Genomic DNA, 22,381 nt, shown 5'->3' on the forward strand with positions numbered 1-22,381 from the left:
AACTTGCATGTGATTGGAGTCCCAGAACAGGGAGGGATAACAGAAAACACAGAGAGAATACTTGAAGATCTGCTGGCAGAAAACTTCCCTGACATCATGAAAGACGAAAGGATATCTATCCAAGATGCTCATCGAACTCCATTTAAGATTGATCCAAAAAGAAAAACACCAAGACATATTATCATCAAACTTGCCAAAACCAAAGATAAAGAGAAAATTTTACAAGCAGCCAGGGAGAAAAGAAAGGTCTCCTACAAGGGAGAATCAATAAGTTTAGACTACTCAGCAGAAACCATGCAGGCAAGAAGGCAATGGGATGACATATACAGAGAACTGAAGGAGAAAAACTGCCAGCCAAGGATCATATATCCAGCAAAACTCTCTCCGAAATATGAAGGCGAAATTAAGATATTTACAGATAAACACAAGTTTAGAGAATTTGCAAAAACCAAACCAAAGTTACAAGAAACACTAAAGGAAATTGTTTGGTCAGAAAACCAATAATATCAGATACCAGCACACCACAAGGTCACAGAACAGAACATCCTGATATCAACTCAAATAGGGAAATCACAAAAACAAATTAAAAAAAAAACGCTCAAAACAGGGAATCATTAAAGTCAATATGTAAAAGATCACAATAATCAAAGAGAGGGACTAAATACAGGTGGCATAGAACTGCCATATGGAGAGGGATACAAGGCGGTATAGGACAATACAAGTTAGGTTTTTACTTAGAAAAATAGGGGTAAATCTTAAGGTAACCACAAAGAGGTATAACAACTCCAAAACTCAAAATAAAAACCAAGAAAAATGTAATGACTCAGCAAACATAAAGTCAAATGCTATCAAAATGAGGAACACATAATTCACAAAGAGAAATGTCTCGGCACCAAAAAGTAAGAGGAAAAATGAAATTGTCAACAACACACATAAAAAGGCATCAAAATGACAATACTAAACACATACTTATCTATGATTATGCTGAATGTAAATGGCCTAAACGCACCAATAAAGAGAGAGTCTCAGACTGGATAAAGAAACACGATCCGTCTATATGCTGCCTACAAGAGACACACCTTAGACTTAGAGACACAAACTAAAACTTAAAGGATGGAAAAAACATATCGAGCAAACAATAAGCAAAAAAGAGCAGGAGTAGCAATATTAATTTCTGACAAAATAGACTTTAAAGTTAAATCCACCACAAAGGATAAAGAAGGACACTACATAATGATAAAAAGGACAGTTGACCAGGAAGATACAACCATATTAAATATTTATGCACCCAATGACAGGGCTGCAAGATACATAAATCAAATTTTAACAAAACTGAAAAGTGAGATAGACACCTCCACAATTATAGCAGGACACTTCAACACACCACTTTCGGAGAAGGACAGGACATCCAGTAAGAAGCTCAAGAGAGACACGGAAGACCTAGTTACAACAATCAACCAATTTGACCTCACTGACTTATACAGAACTCTCCACCCAACTGCTGCAAAATACACTTTTTTTTCTAGCGCACATGGAACATTCTCTAGAATAGACCACATATTAGGTCATAAAACAAACCTTTGCAGAGTCCAAAACATCGAAATATTACAAAGCATCTTCTCAGACCACAAGACCATAAAACTAGAAATCAATAACAGAAAAACTAGGGAAAAGAAATCAAATACTTGGAAACTGAACAATACCCTCCTGAAAAAAGACTGGGTTATAGAAGACATCAAGGAGGGAATAAGGAAATTCATAGAATGCAACGAGAATGAAAATACTTCCTATCAAAACCTCTGGGACACAGCAAAAGCAGTGCTCAGAGGCCAAGATATATCGATAAATGCACACATGCAAAAAGAAGAAAGAGCCAAAATCAGAGAACTGTCCCGACAACTTGAACAAATAGAAAGTGAGCAACAAAAGAATCCATCAGGCACCAGAAGAAAACAAATAATAAAAATTAGAGCTGAACTAAATGAATTAGAGAACAGAAAAACAATTGAAAGAATTCACAAAGCCAAAAGCTGGTTCTTTGAAAAAATTAACAAAATTGATAAACCATTGGCTAGACTGACTAAAGAAATACAGGAAAGGAAACAAATAACCCGAATAAGAAACGAGAAGGACCACATCACAACAGACCCAACTGAAATTAAAAGAATCATATCAGATTATTAGGAAAAATTGTACTCTAACAAATTTGCAAACCTAGAAGAAATGGATGAATTCCTGGAAAAACACTACCTACCTAAACTAACACATTCAGAAGTAGAACAACTAAATAGACCCATAACAAAAAAAAGAGATTGAAACGGTAATCAAAAAACTCCCAACGAAAAAAACCCTGGCCCAGATGGCTTTACCACAGAGTTCTACCAAACTTTCAGAGAAGAGTTAACACCACTACTACTAAAGGTATTTCAAAGCATAGAAAATGACGGAATACTACCCAACTCATTCTATGCAGCCACCATCTCCCTGATACCAAAACCAGGTAAAGACATTACAAAAAAAGAAAATTATAGACCTATATCCCTCATGAACATAGATGCAAAAATCCTCAACAAAATTCTAGCCAATAGAATTCAACAACATATCAAAAAAATAATTCACCACGATCAAGTGGGATTTATACCAGGTATGAAAAAAAAAATTTGTTTCTTTTTATGCAAGGCTGGTTTAATATCAGAAAAACCATTAATGTAATCCACCACATAAATAAAACAAAAGACAAAAACCACATGATCTTATCAATTGATGCAGAAAAGGCATTTGACAAAGTCCAACACCCATTTATGATAAAAACTCTCACCAAAATAGGAATTGAAGGAAATTTCCTCAACATAACAAAGGGCATCTATGCAAAGCTAACAGCCAACATCACTCTAAATGGAGAGAACCTGAAAGCATTTCCCTTGAGAACGGGAACCAGACAAGGATGCCCTTTATCACCGCTCTTATTCGACATCGTGCTATAAGTCCTAGCCAGGGCAATTAGGCTAGACAAAGAAATAAAAGGCATCCGGATTGGCAAGGAGGAAGTAAAATTATCTCTATTTGCAGATGACGTGATTTTATACACAGAAAACCCTAAGGAATCCTCCAGAAAACTACTGAAACTAATAGAAGAGTTTGGCAGAGTCTCAGGTTATAAAATAAACATACAGAAATCACTTGGATTCCTCTACATCAACAAAAAGAACATCAAAGAGGAAATCACCAAATCAATACCATTCACAGTAGCCCCCAAGAAGATAAAATACTTAGGAATAAATCTTACCAAAGATATAAACGACCTATACAAAGAAAACTACAAAGTACTACTACAAGAAACTAAAAAGGACCTACTTAAGTGGAAAAACATACCTTGCTCATGGATAGGAAGACTTAACATAGTAAAAATGTCTATTCTACCAAAAGCCATCTATACATACAATGCACTTCCGATCCAAATTCCAATGTGATTTCTTAAGGTGATAGAGAAACAAATCACGAATTTCATATGGAAGGGAAAGAAGCCTGGGATAAGTAAAGCATTACTGAAAAAGAAGAAGAAAGTGGGAGGCCTCACTCTACCTGATTTCAGAACCTATTATACAGCCACAGTAGTCAAAACAGCCTGGTACTGGTACAACAACAGGCACATCGTCCAATGGAACAGAATTGAGAACCCAGATATAAATCCATCCACGTATGAGCAGCTGATATTTGACAAAGGCCCAGTGTCAGTTAATTGGGGAAAAGATAGTCTTTTTAACAAATATTGCTGGCATAACTGGATATACATTTGCAAAAAAATGAAACAGGACCCATACCTCACACCATGCACAAAAACTAACTCCAAGTGGATCAAAGACCTAAACATAAAGACTAAAACGATAAAGATCATGGAAGAAAAAATAGGGACAACATTAGGAGCCCTAATACAAGGCATAAACAGAATACAAAACATTACCAAAAATGACGAAAAGAAACCCGATAACTGGGAGCTCCTAAAAATCAAACACCTATGCTCATCTAAAGACTTCACCAAAAGAGCAAAAAGATCACCTACAGACTGGGAAAGAATTTTCAGCTATGACATCTCCAACCAGCGCCTGATCTCTAAAATCTACATGATTCTGTCAAAACTCAACCAGAAAAAGACAAACAACCCAATCAGGAAGTGGGCAAAGGATATGAACACACACTTCACTAAAGAAGATATTCAGGCAGCTAACAGATACATGAGAAAATGCTCTCGATCATTAGCCATTAGAGAAATGCAGATTAAAACTACGATGAGATTCCATCTCACTCCAACAAGGCTGGCATTAATCCAAAAAACACAAAATAATAAATGTTGGAGAGGCTGCGGAGAGATTGGAACTCTTATACACTGCTGGTGGGAATGTCAAATGGTACAACCACTTTGGAAATCTATCTGGTGTTATCTTAAACACTTAGAAATAGAACTACCATACAACCCAGAAATCCCACTCCTCGGAATATACCCTAGAGAAACAAGAGCCTTCACACAAACAGATATATGCACACCCATGTTTATTGCAGCTCGTTTACAATAGCAAAAAGCTGCAAGCAACCAAGGTGTCCATCCACGGATGAGTGGGTAAATAAATTGTGGTATATTCACACAATGGAATACTACGCATCGATAAAGAACAGTGACGAATCTGTCAAACATTTCATAACATGGAGGAACCTGGAAGGCATTATGCTGAGCGAAATCAGTCAGAGGCAAAAGAACAAATATTGTATAAGACCACTATTATAAGATCTTGAGAAATAGTATAAACTGAGAAGAACACATACTTTTGTGGTTACGAGGAAGGGAGGTAGGGAGGGAGGGAGGGAGAGGGTTTTTTACTGTTTAATTAGCTGAAAAGATCTGCTTTAGGTGAAGGGAAGGACAACACTCAATATATGGAAGGTCAGCTCAATTGGACTGGACTGGACCAAAAGCAAAGAAGTTTCCGGGATAAACTGAATACTTCAAAGGTCAGCGGAGGAAGGGCGGGGGTTTGGGAACCATGGTTTAAGGGGACTTCTAAGTCAATTGGCAAAATAATTCTATTATGAAAACATTCTGCATCCCACTTTGAAATGTGGCGTCTGGGGTCTTAAAAGCTAACAAGCGGCCATCTAAGATGCATCAATTGGTCTCAACCCACCTGGATCAAAGGAGAATGAAGAACACCAAGGTCACATGACAACTAAGAGCCCAAGAGACAGAGAGGGCCACATGAACCAGAGACCTACATTATCCTGAGACCAGAAGAACTAGTTGATGCCCAGCCACAATCGACGACTGCCCTCACAGGGAGCACAATAGAGAACCCCTGAGGGAGCAGGAGATCAGTGGGATGCCGACCCCAAATTCTCATAAAAAGACCAGACAATGGTCTGGATGTGACTAGAGGAATCCCAGCGGTCATGGTCCCCAAACCTTCTGTTGGCACGGGACGGGAACCATCCCCGAAGACAATTCATCAGACATGAAAGGGACTGGACAGTGGGTGGGAGAGAGATGCTGATGAAGAGTGAGCTAATTATATCAGGTGGACACTTGAGACTGTGTTGGCATCTCCTGTCTGGAGGGGGGATGGGAGGATAGAGAGAGTTGGAGGCTGCCAAAGTTTTCACGAAAGGAGAGACTGGAAGGGCTGACTCATTAGGGGGAGAGCAAGTGGGAGTAAGGAGTAAGATGTATATTAACTTATATGTGACAGACTGACTTGATTTGTAAATGTTCACTTGAAGCTCAATGAAAGTTAATAAAAAAAAATAAATAAAAAGACCAGACTTAACGGTCTAACTGAGACTAGAGAAACCTCAGTAGACATGGCCCTGGGCTCTCTGTTAACCCAGAACTAAAACCATTCCCGAAGCCAACTCTTCAGACAAAGATTAGACTGGAATATAAGACAAAAAATGATGCTCGTGAAGAGTGTGCTTCTTAGTTCAAGCAGATACACAAGAGTGAATGGGCAGATCCTGTCCAGAGGTAAGATGAAAAGGCAGAAAGGAACAGGAGCTTCTTGAATCGACACGGGAAATGCGGAGTAGAAAAGCTAAGTATGCCATCACAGTACAGGGATTGCAACTAGGGTCACATAACAATGTGCATATAAATTTTTATATGAGAAACTAACTTGAGCTGTAAACTTTCACCTAAAAACAAAAAACCAAACTCATTGCCATCAAGTCAATTCACCACTCATAGCTACCCTATAAGATAGAGTAGAACTGCCCCATAGAGTTTCCAAGGAGCGCCTGGTGGATTCTAACTGCCGACCTCTTGGTTAACAGCCATAGCACTTAACCACTAGGCCACCAGGGTTTCCTTCACCTAATGGACAATTAAAAAAAAATGTTGAAATGACAACTGTTTTGTTGTACATAAAAATGCCAAAATAATAAAATTCACTAACTTGTCAATAACAAAAATATTTACTTTAAAATGACTTTCAATAACAAAATCAAGGTATCTTTAATAAATGCCACAATAGTTAGATATCTGGCTATTTTCAAATGTCCTAACTTCTCTGGGCTTCAGTTTTCTCATTAATAAAATAAAGAACTTAATATGAAAAAAAAAGATAGTTTCAAATCCAGTAGTTACATAAATTTGTGATTCTGAAAAGTCAGCCATTTTAAAAATGATAGGGACCTCTAAGATCTCTCAAGATAAATTATTTTCAAGGTTTCCTTTGCCAGCTGCTGTTGACCTAAGATGTACCAATAAATACCTGGCATGGTCAAAGTTTACATTCATTACTTAAGAATTCCGTTTTCTCTTCTCACTACCCGTCTGTCAGTGAAGGCTTGCATGTTGTTGTGATGCTAAACAAGTTTCAGTGGAGCTTTCAGACTAACACAAACCAGGAAGAAAGGTCTGGAGATCTACTTCTGAAAATTAGCCAATGAGAAGCCTACGGATGACAACAGTCTGATCCCACTGCGCATGGGGTCACCATGAGTCAGAGGGACTCACCAGTACTGTTAAACAGGCATGTCTCCACTGCTTCTGTGTTGTCTATATTTGTGCTAGAGGCTGAATGCCTTCTATTTTCCATCCACCTTGATTTGACGTTATAGCTGAGTAAGAAGAGGAAGAAACGGAGGAGTGTGGGGTAAAGGGCCTAGTTTTACCCTAAGTAAGCCTTTGTCCTTGGCCCTAGAGAATGAACCTTTGGAGTAATTGAGGTGCCTTGGTCTGGGACTTCCAGGCCACGCCTGAGAATCTGCACAGGTGAGTAGAGCTGGCCAGACCAGAAAAGGCTCACCTGGGAGGCCAACATCAACTAGCCTTGGGAGACATGATTCAGCCCATCATGCAGAAATGGCAAATAAAAGCGGGAACAGTAAGGTTCCTGGGTGGCACCTCCAAGAAGCAACCAGAGAGCCTGGCTGGTAAGAACATCTGCTCTCAGAAGGGTAGTGCATCCCTTTTGTAGTGCTCCCCTTTTGTTGCTATGTTACACATAATAACAAAACTGTTCTGATACACAGCTGTGACTGGGAACCTTCCCAGACCTCACCCTATGAGTCTCTTTGTATCCTTTTGGCTGTTATAACCCTGGAGCAGCAAGGAGTGGCTGGTGGATTCCAACTGCTGATCTTCTGGTTAGCAGCTGAGCTCTTAACCACTGCACCACTAGGGCTCCAAGTATGGTATACTCTCTGTGAATTCTGTGAGTCATTCCAGTGAATTACTGAACGCAAAAGCTATGGGATCAAGTCAGAAAGTGAGTGTGTCCTGCAGACTCCCGAGCTTGCAGCTGGCGACCTAAAGGGGTAGTGAGAAATCACCCAGCAGGTCAAAAGTTTGGGGTGTTGTGTGCACTCCCCAAACTTGTGGCTGGCATCTACCTATTTAGCAGTCTGAAGGACAATGTCCTTTTAGCCTGTGAGGTCTGAGCTAGCTCAGGGTGGCTAGGGTCAGAGAGTGCTGCGAGGGTAGCTGGAGGAGGCTGAGAAGTGGGAAGGTGAGTACTGGATCAGTTGCCACATTTTGGGGACTGGAGTCATGCTGATCCTTACCTAGCATGCAAAGAGTCTCAGCAAAATGAGTTAAAGAGGGGAAGTTACAAAAAGGGCCAACTGGAACAGATGCAGGCGCCATGTGCCCGGGAAGAGTACATGCACAGCTGATCTCCAGATTTAAAACACCAGCTCTAGCTTTGGTTATCAATCTCATTTACGGGAATGTTAAAATAAATATTATACATAAGAATTCCCCAGAGAAGCAAGCAAATGTAAGAAAATAAAATTTTTAATACTGAAGAAAGAACAAAAATAATATAATCATTCACGGCTTAAAGGGTAAATAATTGAATAAAGAATATATAAGAAATTTTCCATCAGCGAACAATATATACTACAATAAGAAAAAAATCTAGAGTTCCGTTTTCTCTTCTCACTACCACAGAGATATGTGTAGCACAGTTCTCACTATCATATATAGACTATACAGGTAGTCCGTAACTTACGATGCACTCCAGTTAACGGTGAGCCGCAATTATGACTGTCTGTTTTTTGGTTTTTGGGTTTTTTTGGCTTATCTTATTGTTAGTAATGCATACTGCATACAGTGTTGCAGCATGTAATTTGTTGATGTTATCATTCTCAGATATTCATTCACAGGTGTTCAATGCTAAGATTTACTGTTCAAAACACTGCTGTGTAGCAGGCTATGAAAACTAAAATGAAAAACAAGGTATTCAACCTACATCAGAACTGACTGACCAAGGAGTCAACAGACTAGAACCTCGTCATAAGTCATGGACTACCTGTATGTTTTTTGCATTTGTGTTTATATTATTATATTCTTATATATATATAAATAAAAAACCAAGCCCACTACTGTCAAGAGAATTCAGACTCATAGTGACTCCACGGGGTTTCCAAGACTGTAAATCTTTATGGGAAGCAGACTGCCACATCTTTCTCCTGTGGAGCAGCTGATGGGTTCAAAGTGCCAAAGTTTTCGTTAGCAGCCGAGCACTTTAACCACTGCACCACTAGAACTCCTTGTGTGTGTGTGTGTGTGTGTGTGTGTGTATGCACACACATATACATACAAGTACATAATACTCTGAAGTAGTTTCAAAATGTAGGATCAACAAGAAATCAGAAAGGTGATAATAACAAGAAATTAGATGAAATCACGTTTTGGTGCTTGAATGATTTTCACAAATCAATTGGCTATTTCACATGGTTACAGTTTATGTTGATATTTACAGATTGCCATACCTGATAGCATACATCAGGTATTTTGAAGAAACTGGCAGTTTTGTTACACATAAAACCAGTTACATAGCTGTAATTTTCTACTATGTTGTTGTTGTTAGGTGCCTTTGAGTAGGTTCCTACTCGTAGCGACACTATGCACAACAGAACGAAACACTGCCCGGTCCTGAGCCATCCTTACAATCGTTGTTTTGCTTGAGCTCATTGTTGCAGCCACTGTGTCAATCCACCTCGTTGAGGGTCTTCCTCTTTTCCGCTGACCCTGTACTCTGCCAAGCATGATGTCCTTCTCCAGGGACTGATCCCTGCTGACAACATGTCCAAAGGATGTAAGACGCAGTCTCGCCATCCTTGCTTCTAAGGAGCATTCTGGCCGTACTTCTTCCAAGACAGATTTGTTCATTCTTTTGGCAGTCCATGGTACATTCAACAGTCTTCGCCAACACCACAATTCAAAGTCATCAATTCTTCTTCGGTCTTCCTTATTCATTGTCCAGCTTTCACATGCATATGATGTGATTGAAAATACCATGGCTTGGGCCAGGTGCATCTTAGTCTTCAGAGTGACATCTTTGTTCTTCAACACTTTAAAGAATCCTTTGCAGCAGATTTACCCAATGCAATGGGTCTTTTGATTTCTTGACTGCTGCTTCCATGGCTGTTGATTGTGGATCCAAGTAAAATGAAATCCTTGACAACTTCAATCTTTTCTCCGTTTATCATGATGTTGCTCACTGGTCCAGTTATGAGGATTTTTGTTTTCTTTATGTTGAGGTGCAATCCATTCTGAAGGCTGTGGTCTTTGATCTTCATTAGTAAGTGCTTCAAGTCCTCTTCACCTTCAGCAAGCAAGGTTGTGTCATCTGCATAACACAGGTTGTTAAATGAGTCTTCCTCCAATCCTGATGCCATGTTCTTCTTCATATAGTCCAGCTTCTCAGATTATTTGCTCAGCATACAGATTGAATAGGTATGGTGAAACGATACAACCCTGACACACACCTTTCCTGACTTTAAACCAATCAGTATCCCCTTGTTCTGTCTGAGCGACTGCCTCTTGATCTATGTAAAGGTTCCTCATGAGCACAATTAAGTGTTCTGGAATTCCCATTCTTCACAACATTATCCATAATTTGTTATGATCAACACAGTCAAATGCCTTTGCATAGTCAATAAAACACAGGTAAACATCCTTCTGGTATTCTCTGCTTTCAGCCAGGATCCATCTGACATCAGGTTCCACATCCTCTTCTGAAACTGGCCTGAATTTCTGGCAGTTCCCTGTCAATATACTGCTGCAGCCATTTTTGAATGATCTTCAGCAAAATTTCGCTTGCGTGTGATATTAATGATATTGTTCTATAATTTCCACATTCGGTTGGATCACCTTTCTTGGGAATAGGCATAAATATGGATCTCTTCCAGTCAGTTGGCCAGGAAGCTGTCTTCCATATTTCTTGTCATAGACGAGTGAGCACCTCCAGCTCTGCATCCGTTAGTTGAAACATTTCAGTTGATATTCCATCAATTCCTGGAGCCTTGTTTTTCGCCAGTGCCTTCAGAGCAGCTTGGACTTCTTCCTTCAGCACCATATGCTACCTCTTGAAATGGCTGAACATCGACTAATTTTCTACTATAGATGGTCCAAAAGGTGTTTTAATGAATTTAATATGTAATAATGAGTGCTTGTGAACTAGGTTTTATTTATTTAGTTAGTTCTGATCTATATTCTAGAAAAACCAATCCAGTATTGGCAATAATCTGCACGGTTCAGAGATGTGATAGAGAAAATCTAGGCAGACGGGATGTACCTGTTAATCACAAACATTTCTTCATTAGTGTCATCATCAGATTTGTTTCTGTTGTTTTTATTGAAAGATTCTGATAGTGATCATATTTATTCCATATTTTAAACTAGCAAACCCTTGGCCATTTCTCAAAGCGGTGGATTAGTGTACATGTAAATATATATCAACATTCTTTCTACGGTTAGGATGGCTCCTTAATGTTATTCATCAGACTGTGGTCACATCAAAATTCTCCCAACAAAGTGTTCAATGTGTGTTGCCTATTCCCCATCTATAAAATGGGTGTAACACCATTGGAGACACCCAAGAGAACACGGTCTATACAAAATGCGTATAACAAGTAAGACAGGGTTACTGTAAATGATTATACTCAAAACATCAATGCCCCAAATAAAAGGCATATTATTAATTACTCTCTAAGTCTTGACTTACTATTCGGGAAATTCAAACAACAGGAAAATCTAAATATATATTTTTCTCATTCTCATTTTCTGCCTGGATTTCAGAATTATTTTGAGGACTCAAGTAAGTCGATATGGAGAAAAGCGACTTGACACTGTTGTAGCATTACAGTATCAGCAAAGGGATTTCCATATTCATGCCACTAGGTAAGAGAGACCTGGTCAGTTTCCATACAAGCCAGATATAAGCCAGTTCCATTGTTACCAGTTTTCTTCTCCTAACAACTTGTACAGAAGGGCCTTAGTCCAAGGACACAGGGGCATGGCAAGAGGGTAGGAATGACTTTGCGAAATCATCATTTATTGGAAATCCTTGTCACTATTACAAAACTACTCTGTATATATACAAGTTATTAGAAACCATTTTTGCAAGTGAAGGGCACTGGAGTTCTCTCATAAGGTATTAATAAAATAAACATCTCTTCACAAAATTCTTATCCAACCAAGAGAAATAAATTATTTAACAGTACAGTTATTCTAATAACTGACTAAAATGTGCCCGACCCAAGCCAGGGTCTTTTCAATTGCCTCATATGCATGCAAAAGCCAGGCAAGAAAAAGGAAGACAGAAAAAGGATCGATGCGTTAGAACTGTGGTGTTAGCAAAGAATATTCAACACACCACTGACTGCCAGAAGAATGAACAAATTAGTCTCAGAAGGAATACAACCAGAATGCTCCTTAGGAAGCAAGAATGGTGATGCCTTGACTCACTTTGGACACATCTCAGGAAAGACCAATCGCTAGGACATCATGTTTGGTAAACTAAAAGGTCAGCGTAAATGAGGGAAACCCTCAACGAGATGAACAGCCACAACAGCCATAACAATGGAATAAAACATACCAATAAGCTCGCAGTGTTTTGTTCTGTTACAACCAAAGTTACCACGAGTCAGAGCCGACTCCACGACAGCCAATAACAACGTGGGAAATTCAACCGGGCAGTCGTACTGAGGCGACTGAACACAGGCACCTGGTTAGGCTTTTTGTCTGCCTTTTTCTTCCCTGACTTGGAACATGTGCTGCCCTTCGCTTCACACTGGTAATTTTCAACCCTTGCTGCACGCTGGAATCACTGGGCGCACCTTGAATAAAATGCTTAACACCGGTCCTCATCCCAGGCCAAATGAATCAGAATCTGGGAATAAAATTGCCCAGGTGATTCTACTGTGGAGTCAGAGTGGATAGTCTTCTTTTAAACCTTTTTGCAAAATAGTAATTAGCTTTCTCCCTACATGATAATTTGCTTTAAAGCAAAGTTTCCCTCTGTAATAGGAAATAGTTAAATATTTCCCACCTCCAAGGAAGTCCTCAAGTTTAGGCAGGAATCCTCACAACTCGAGGATATTTGCAAAAACAAAAGAATAAATTTTGAGCTCAAATGACCTATAAATTCTTGGGAATATCTAATGTGACTCTGTTGAGGCTACTAATAGCTTAGAATTTATATTTTATTCTCTCAAGTAATATTAACACAAATATTTATCACAAAAATTTTTCCATGAAAAATTAAGATTTCTAGAGTTAAATAAAAGATGATGAGAATAAATATTTTTGCTTTTAGAGGCGGTTATTGCCTTATAAAAATGTAAAAAAATGATTGTCTGGTTATTATTCACCATGGATAGTCAATACTTGAACAAGTTTAATACCAAACAACCACTAAAGGAAAAAGTAACTCTGAATCCTTAACATTAAGAATTTAAAACTACTGGGAAGCAAATTCTCATAAAAAGACCAGACTTAATGGTCTGACTGAGACTAGAGGAATCCCAGCGGTCATGGTCCCCAAACCTTCTGTTGGCCCAGGACAGGAACCATTCCCAAAGACAACTCATCAGACATGGAAGGGACTGGACAATGGGTAGGAGAGAGATGCTGATGAAGAGTGAGCTACTTGTATCAGGTGGACACTTGAGACTGTGTTGGCATCTCCTGTCTGGAGGGGAGACAGGAGGGTAGAGAGGGTTAGAAACTGGCAAAATTGTCATGAAAGGAGAGACTGGAAGGGCTGACTCATTAGGGGGAGAGTAAGTGGGAGTATGGAGTAAGGTGTATATAAGCTTATATGTGACAGACTGACTTGATTTGTAAACGTTCACTTAAAGCTCAATAAAAATTATTAAAAAAAAAAAAAAACTACCGGGAAGTGGGAAGAAAAGAAAAACACATGTCAGATACTGAAGGCCAGGGCAGAGCCTAGCTTTTACATCCTGCAACAGGTTCTTCAACTGGAGGTTGCAAAACTTTTAGAAAAACGGGAAAAACAAAAACTGAATCAGGAGCATGCTATTTCATTCCTCTGCACAGGCTCCCCCTCCCCACCTGGGGGAGTCTCCACTAGGGCAGTGGGATCCGGAAGAGAGTGATACCCCGGTAGAAGGCAGGGCGTCGTGCACAGGACTCAGTCAGGACCTAGGAAGCCAGTTCCCCAGGGTGTAGTCCCAATCTGACAACACATGACTGACAAATCTTAGGGTAGTCACTTGGACTATTTCCTAGTTTCCTGAGAAATGCAGGGATAAAAATGACCATTTATATTTATGTATGTTATAATGACTAAAAGTGATAACCCAGTGCCGTTGAGTCGATTCCGACTCATAGCGACCCTATAAGTGGTCTAAAAATTACACAGTGCCACGCAAATGTAACATATTACAATGGTGATTACCTGCAGGCATGGTGGGAGAGGTGACAGGTACAGAGAAAACCTAAGCACACAGGAAGAGCTGAAGGCAACCTGACAGAGGGCTTCAAACATGAAGCTTATTCAACTTAATAGCAAACTGAAAATAAATAATTTATTTTAAAAGCCAACCACAAAAGCTACAAGGAAAAAGGGCAGGGGAAAAAAAAATCTCTACTCAAGATGAAGAATGAGCAGCCTGAAGATTAATGCTTAAGAGGAAGAATCAAAAATGAAACTGGAGAATACTACAGGGGAGAAAAAATGAAGCTTAGGGCCTGAAGAAGTGGGTGGCATTCTGGTTACAGAGGATAGGTACCTCAACCCCATGCATTCCGTCACGGAATTACTGAGATCCTGGACAGATCCACAAAACTAGTTTCCATCAAAAATACATACGGCAGTTTTCAAAAGACTGCAAAGTAAGTCAAACAAATTATTGTAAATGATTACACTAAAAAAAAATTATACTTAAGTTCTGAGAAATAAAAGGTGTGTTACTCATTTCTAAAAAAAATAAAAATAAAAAACCAGTAAACCAGTTGCAGTCCAGTCAATTCTGACTTGTGGCAACTCACGTGTGTCAGAGTAGAACTGTGCTCCCTAGGATTTTCAACCCCGATTTTTCGGAAATAGATTGCCAGTCCTTTCTTCTAAAGTACCTCTGGGTAGAATCAAACCTCCACTCTTTTGGCTAGCAACCAAGCATGTTAACCATGCACACGACCCAGGGACTCCATGAATGTCTGTGTGCTGGCTCATTGTTATGTAAATTCAAATTACAAAATGGCCTATAAGTTTTTTTTTTTTTTTTGGGTGGTTCATTCTTTGGATTTCTCTCAAGAAAAAGAGTAAAGAACACTGTATTTTGTACTTTAATATATTGCTGTAAATATAATTTGACAACTAGATTTTTAAAACAAGGTAGCTAAGCAGAAACAAAGGGAAAAAAATAGAAATTCAAAAAAGGTCTGTGAAGAAAAAGAGTTACCTTATCTAGAACTCTCAGTAATTTGGCCACTTTCTAATAAAGAAGGAAAGCGCCTGAGAAAACTACTTAATAGCATCAGCCCTAAAAAAGTAGCCTGAGGGCAAATCCATTTTCTCCAGTTCCTCTTTGGAAGGTGAATATCCTCTTCCCGTCTGAGAGGCTTGACCTTACCTACCTGCAACCAGAGCCTGTCCCCAGCCACCGTCCTGCCGATGGCACTGCACTGGAAGGTGGCAAACTGGCCAGCATTCACTTCCACGTTCTGAATCCGCAGGAAATGAGGAGTTCTGGCTACATGAAGAAAAGAAATAAGGTATTACAAATGGAGATCTGTAACAAATAGCCTTTTTGAAGCTATCTGCAGTTTTAGACCGCTCCATCTTGTTCACCTTTGGAGAAAATAATGTTTTCAATTTTAAGAGTGTTAAAGGTTTCATTGTAATTGTAAACATGTCATGGAAGGTTCTGGCATGCTTTGTGAAGGAATAAAAAAGCGAAGCATTCTAGGATAGAACCAACAGAAAGAAGACGTTTTATTGTTCCTGCTGTGCAAATTACCATAGCTCAGCAGTCTTCTTGTGGTAACAGATCCATATTAATAAAGATTATACTGGAGCCTAATTGATGTTTTAACAAAAACATATTAGATATTTATACCAGCAACATGAATAGAACAGTAAGAAGTCAAATGATGCTGTCAAGGAAGCTTTTTAACCCAAATACAGAGCTGTGCATAATATATATTTTAATAACAACTAATGGGTATGCTGCTTGCTGAAACTGAAGAGGACTTGAAGCACTTACTAATGAAGATCAAAGACCACAGCCTTCAGTATGGATTACACCTCAACAGAAAGAAAACAAAAATCCTCACAACTGGACCAATGAGCAACATCATGATAAACAGAGAAAAGATTGAAGTTGTCAAGGATTTCATTTTACTTGGATCCATAATCAACAGCCATGGAAGCAGCAGTCAAGAAATCAAAAGATGCATTGCGTTGGGTAAATCTGCTGCAAAGGACCTCTTCAAAGTGTTGAAGAGCAAAGACGTCACCCTGAAGACTAAGCTGCACCTTACCCAAGCCATGGTATTTTCAATCACATCATATGCATGTGAAAGCTGGACAATGAATAAGGAAGACTGAAGAAGAACTGACGCGTTTGAATTGTGGTGTTAGCGAAGAATATTGAATGTACCACGGACTGCCAAAAGAATGAACAAACCCATCTTAGAAGAAGTACAACCAGAATGCTCCTTAGAAGCAAGGATGGCGAGACTGCGTCTTACATACTTTGGACATGTTGTCAAGAGGTATCAGTCCCTGGAGAAGGACATCATGTTTGGTAGAGTACAGGGTCAGCAGAAAAGAGGAAGACCCTCAACGGGATGGATTGACACAGTGGCTGCAACAATGAGCTCAAGCATAACAACGATTGTAAGGATGGCTCAGGACCGGGCAGTGTTTTGCTCTGTTGTGCATAGGGTCGCTACGAGTCGGAACCGACTCGACGGCACCTAACAACAACAGCAATGGGTATGCAACATGGCATAATATTTTCCAACTACCATAAATATTATCCCTATGACACTCTTTGGAATGAGGCTGGGACAGCCACAGCACGGCAGTTTTTGGTGATTTTTATTTCCAATTCAAGAAGTAAGAACGAGTCCAAATGCTCAACAGCATTAATCTCGAAACGTGCACTGTCCATATGGGACAGCTGTTTAAATAAAGGAAAATTATATATGATCCGAAAAGCACAGACTAAATTCTGCCTTACACTGAAAACATGTGCCCAGGAACCGGAACGGCAGGGCAGGACTTAAATTTCAGTGACAATTTCTATTTTTAGGAAGAGCATTCTCTTATCGTGCTAAAATGAGAGTCTCAAGGTGACAATGGGGTGGGCGGATAGTGAATAGAAAAGGAAGAGTACAGAGTGAAAGTGTTTTCCGCGAAACACCGATGAATGTGGACGATGCCTAGAATAAACTTGTGCTGGCCTTGCCGGCTTTGGACCGTGGCCATTAAGCCCCAAGGCCGTGTCTACACATTACTGAAAGAACGGTAGGCCATCACTAGGTAGCTTATAAAAAAAAAAGAGTAGCATTAATATTAGCCTGAGTAGAAAGTTATTAGGAATGGAAGTTGGTTAGTACACAAGAAAAAAGAAAAATGCATTTTGATGTCAATAATACGCAGGAAAATTCCATTACTAATTTGGAGACCACAAATAATTCAGACAATGTATTCTTGATCCTTAGCATACAAAAGCTTCTAGATAAGTGTCACAATTGTGGGTCACTGTGTCTACCATTAAGATACTAACACACAGCAGTATGAACTATTTTTCACTTAATCAAATTACCTCTTGCTCAAGAAAAACATAATTTCATGTTTTTAACATATCTTTGTGAAAAGTCTCTGAATCTTTTTTTTTTTTTTTTTTCTCGTTCCAGAAAAACTGTTAAGACTCATAGTTCTTAGATGACAGAAAACAGTAACTGAGCACTCATGGGCCAGAAACTTTTCCATTGAGGATGCACGAATATTCTGTGAGGTAGGTATTTTCTCCACTCTACAGATGGGGAATCTTGTGGGTACCTGGTTAGTTAAGTGTCAGAACCAGAGTATAAGCTAGGGCTGACATAGTCCCACAACCCAGGCAGAGCACCCTGTGGCAGGCTGCCTCTCCAAGCCTTCCCTCCTTGTCCTTCCTACCACTTGAAGTGGTTCCCCTCTCTGCATGTTGGAATTTTTGCTTCATTCAAGACCCTTTTCAAATGCTATCCCTTCCATGAAGCTTCCGTGGATTCTCTCATTTTGTTTCCACCCTTGATGGTACATGTCTTCTCTCATATTTTACAATTTTGGGGCTGACTCCCATTGTCTACCGTTGTCGTAATCTCTCTTGTATATGCTTTGGCACTTGGTGTTGCCACTTCACGTTAACAGACACTCGATATCACTGTTAAATTGATTTTTTTTTAATGGTATATCAGGTGGTTTAGATCTTTAATTTCTCTCAGCAGTGTTTGAAATGTTCTCTATAATAATGGTCTTGCACATCTTTTGATAAATATAATTCTAGGTATTTGATGCATTTGATGCTATTATAAATGTCATTAATTTTTTTCTTAATTTACACTGTTGATGTAGTAGAATCTGGTTGTTGTTAATGATTAATTATGTATTCAACAATCTTACCGAATTATCTTAATTCTAACAATTTTCCTATTGGTTACTTTGGATTTTCTATGTATATAATCACATAGTCTATCATCTATAAATTATACTACTTTTGTTTCTCCCTCTTTACCTATCCTCTTTTTCTTTTAATTACTCCTTTTATTCCTTTATTTTCTCTTTGCTGCTTAGCTGCACTGACTAGGCTCTCTAACAAACGTGGAACAGAAATGTTGACAGTGGCCACCCTAGTCTGCTTTCCGATCTCAGAACGACCATCCTGAATTTTTCACCATTACATACAGTGAATTCATATTTTTAAATGAATAAAATCACATGCATATCTCTGAAAACTATTCACCTGAGATTTCCACTTCTGCAGGATTCTATTCTCTGACCCTCCAACTTTGGCTCCAATCTAAATGAACAAACTTTTCCTATATAAAAAATTTTACAACAATTACTATTTTAGGTTATTTACACCTAAAGTACCTACACCAGAGGTCCCCAACATCAGTAGAGGTCATTAAGAATTTTGAGATTTGACTAAACTAATAGGAATGTATTAGAAGCCGAAAAGCTGTTTTCATATCAAAGAAATTTAAGCAAAATTGATTACTGTATTCTTCTTCTTCTAACCAAGCATGAATATATATGTAAAAAAAAAAAAATGTCCATTAGAGTACAAAAAAAAAAAAAAAAATTTAAGGGTGTCCAGCTTCTGGATTCGAACTGCTGACCTTTTGGTTACCAGCTGAGCTCTTAACCACTGCATCACCAGGACTCTCCATTAGAGTACATATGTTATTAACTGGAAACTTTTTGAAATATTTTTCCCCCATAAAATAGTTCTAGGCACGTTACACCTAGCCACATGGACAGCAACCTACGCTATGCACAAACCAGAGGGGAAAAAGGAATAGCGTGTAAGTGAACATTCCTCTGTTGGCCTGAACAGTCTCACAGCAGGAGATCTTAGCAGCTTCACGTGAATTCTGAAGTGGCTGACCACAGCCGTGACACCCCTTGTATCCGTAAGTACAGACATACCCAGAAGCACACACACTCACGCCTGCAGTTCTGACTCATAAACCACAGCGAGGCACTGTCTGCCAACCACCCTGAGCCGTCGGCGGTTCCGTTTCCAGAGATGTCCCACGGCTCTCCATCTTTACACCCCTCCGAAAAAGCTGCTCTCCTCAGAGCACCAACAAAGTCCCAACTAATTGGTCCAACAGCCTTCGTTACTTTCTCTTCCTGACTTGCCTCCCAGCAAGTCACACATAGGGAAAGCTAAAATAACTCATTTGGAACATCAAGAGCAAGCCTATTGACTGAAATCCTTTTCAGAAAATAAATTTCAAATCTTAAAATTTTTAAGTTAAATCCTTATCAAGCATTTCAGGAGAGTTATTTTGGAAGGGCGAGGGTAGTTTACCCATGTTATTTGTTGTTGTTGTTAATATTGTAGCATGTTTCTGAACTTTCTGGGAGGTGATATAATTTGTCTCCATATAACCTCCTGAAACAATTTATCTAAACTCTCTTCACTCATATATTCCTCCTACTAATATTAGCATATTTCAAGATGTCAAAAATATTTTAAATCAATTTAATTATTTTTAAGATTTGTAATTTCATTTTTTTTCACATTTAAAAAACATTTTCGATATGAAACGTTAAAGATATGTTGTTGTTGTCAGGTACCATCAAGTCTGTTCCAACTCATAGAGACCCTGCAAGACAGAGAACTGCCCCATAGGGTTCCCAAGGAGCAGCTGAGGGATTCGAACTGCCAAACTTTTGGTTAGTAGCTGTAGCTCTTGAGCACTGCACCACCAGGGCTCTGTTAAAGATATACTTAATTTTTTGAAATCATCTATAAATTTATCTCCAGGAAGCAATTTTTTAATTTGCATACATTTCTGCACATGTAATTTTTTTAAAAATTGGGAGCATCCTGTGATCTGTTAAAGAAACACACAGCATGTTGGCCTAAAGTTGAGGCTTCCTGAAGGAGGCTGAGCGTTGAACTGTTTTTTTTGTTGTTATTTTTATTTTATTGTTTGGTATCTGGGTACAGGTTGGGCTGTTCCTTGAGATAAACATATTTATTTGGGGTCTAGACGGAAGGGTCACATTTGCTACCACACTTGAGAATGTCCTTCACTGGGGAGTCACTACGAAACCTGCACGTACCCAGCTTCCATCACAAACGAGATGATGACTGCTCTCGACAGGCTCCCCTGTGGTCCACACAGGGTTAATCCAAATATGCCTATTCTCCTCTAACAGGTCAAAAGCTTGAAGCATTTATTTTATTTATTTATTTTTATTGTGTTTTAGGTGAAAGTTTACAGCTCAACTTAGTCTCTCATACAAAAACTCATACAGACATTGTTATGAGATCCTAGTTGTAATCCCTATACTGTGACGGCACACTCCTACTTTCCACCTCGGGTTTCCTGTGTCCATTCAACCAGCTTCTGTCCCTTTCTGCTTTCTCATCCTGCCTCCAGACAAGACCTGTCCATTTAGTCTCAAGTATCTACTTGAACTAAGAAGCACACTCTTCACAAGTATTATTTCATGTTTTATAATCCAGTCTAATCTTTGTCTGAAGAGTTGGCTTCAGAATGGTTTTAGTTCTGGGTTAATAGATAGTCCGGGGGCCGCGTCTTCTGGGGTTCCTCTAGTCTCAGGCAGACCATTAAGTCTGGTCTTTTTACTAGAATTTCAGTTCTGCACCCTACTTTTCTCCTGCTCTGTCAGGGACTCTCTGTTGTGTACCGTGTCTGCGTGGTCATTGGTGGTAGCCAGGCACCATGTAGTTCTTCTGGTATCAGGCTGATGGTGTCTCTGGTTTATGTGGCCCTTTCTGTCTCTGGAGTTCATATTTTCCTTGTGTCTTTGGTGTTCTTCCTTCTTCTTTGCTCCAGGTGGGGTGGGACCAATTGACGTACCTTAGATGGCCGCTTGCTAGCTTTTAAGACCCCAGACACCACTCATCAAAGTGGGATGTGGAACATTTTCTTAAAAGACTTTGTTATGCCAATTGGCCTAGATATCCCCCACTGGCACTCAACTTTGACTCACGTAAACTCAGGGATATTCACATTGATTTATTTGCACTACACAAGGAGGCAGATGGACAACCAAATCCTGAGAACACTGAGAATGGGGTGGAAATGGGGATGGTGATGAAGGTTAAAAAGTTCCTTTTGGAGCAGCAATGAAAGCCTCCAGCACCTGGAGGCCGCTTCCCTCCCTCCTTGCGCGTGGACATATTACTGGAGCTGTGGTACTCACAGGCTCTCTGGGAAGCCCAGAGGCCTGTGCCTCCACTACGAGCATGGTACCTGGTCTCTGGATTTATACAGCTCTCTCACTACAATTTTGTGCATCAAAGAAACTCTGCATTGACCAAGTAGACCTACCAGTCATATAGAACACTCCCCCCAACAAGAGCACAATATACATTCTTCTCCAGTGCACATGGATCATTCTCCAGTATAAGCCACATCCTAGGACACAAAGCAAGTCTTAGTAAATTTAAAAAGATTAAAATCATACAAAGTATCTTTTCTGATCACAATGGAATGAAATTAGAAATTACTAACAGAATGAAAACTGGGTAATACATAATTATGTGGAAATTAAATAACAGACAACTAAGCAACCAAGAGAATGAGCCCTGGTGGTAAGTGGTTAAGCACTCAGCTGCTAACCAAAATGTTGTCAGTTCAAACCTACCAGTTGCTCCGCAGAAGAAAGACGTGGCAGTCTGCTTCCATAAAGATTACACAGTTCTCCTCTGTCCTACAGGGTTGCTGAGTTGCAATCATCTTGATGGCAATGGGTTTTGGAAGTAACCAAAGGGTTAAATAAGCAATTAAGAGAGAAACCTAAAAATGCTTAGAGCCAAACGAGAATGAAAACACAACATGCCAAAACCTATGGGCTACAGTGAAGGCAGTACTCAGAGG

The 22,381-nt window shown here is 39.4% G+C and overlaps 1 protein-coding gene across 3 annotated transcripts in view; it reads right to left on the reverse strand.

Moving 5' to 3' along the window:
• Window positions 1-22,381, reverse strand: part of PTPRM (protein tyrosine phosphatase receptor type M) — a 946,104-nt gene that overhangs the window by 523,222 nt on the left and 400,501 nt on the right. For all 3 annotated transcript variants that reach the window (XM_049900161.1, XM_049900160.1, XM_049900159.1), the window contains exon 5: window positions 15,380-15,495. In XM_049900161.1, the coding sequence (XP_049756118.1) occupies window positions 15,380-15,495 (116 nt within the window). The remainder of the gene's footprint in view (window positions 1-15,379; window positions 15,496-22,381) is intronic.

This window comes from Elephas maximus, chromosome 11 (genome assembly GCF_024166365.1).
Source record: "Elephas maximus indicus isolate mEleMax1 chromosome 11, mEleMax1 primary haplotype, whole genome shotgun sequence".
In the NCBI taxonomy this organism is placed as follows: Eukaryota; Metazoa; Chordata; class Mammalia; order Proboscidea; family Elephantidae; genus Elephas; species Elephas maximus.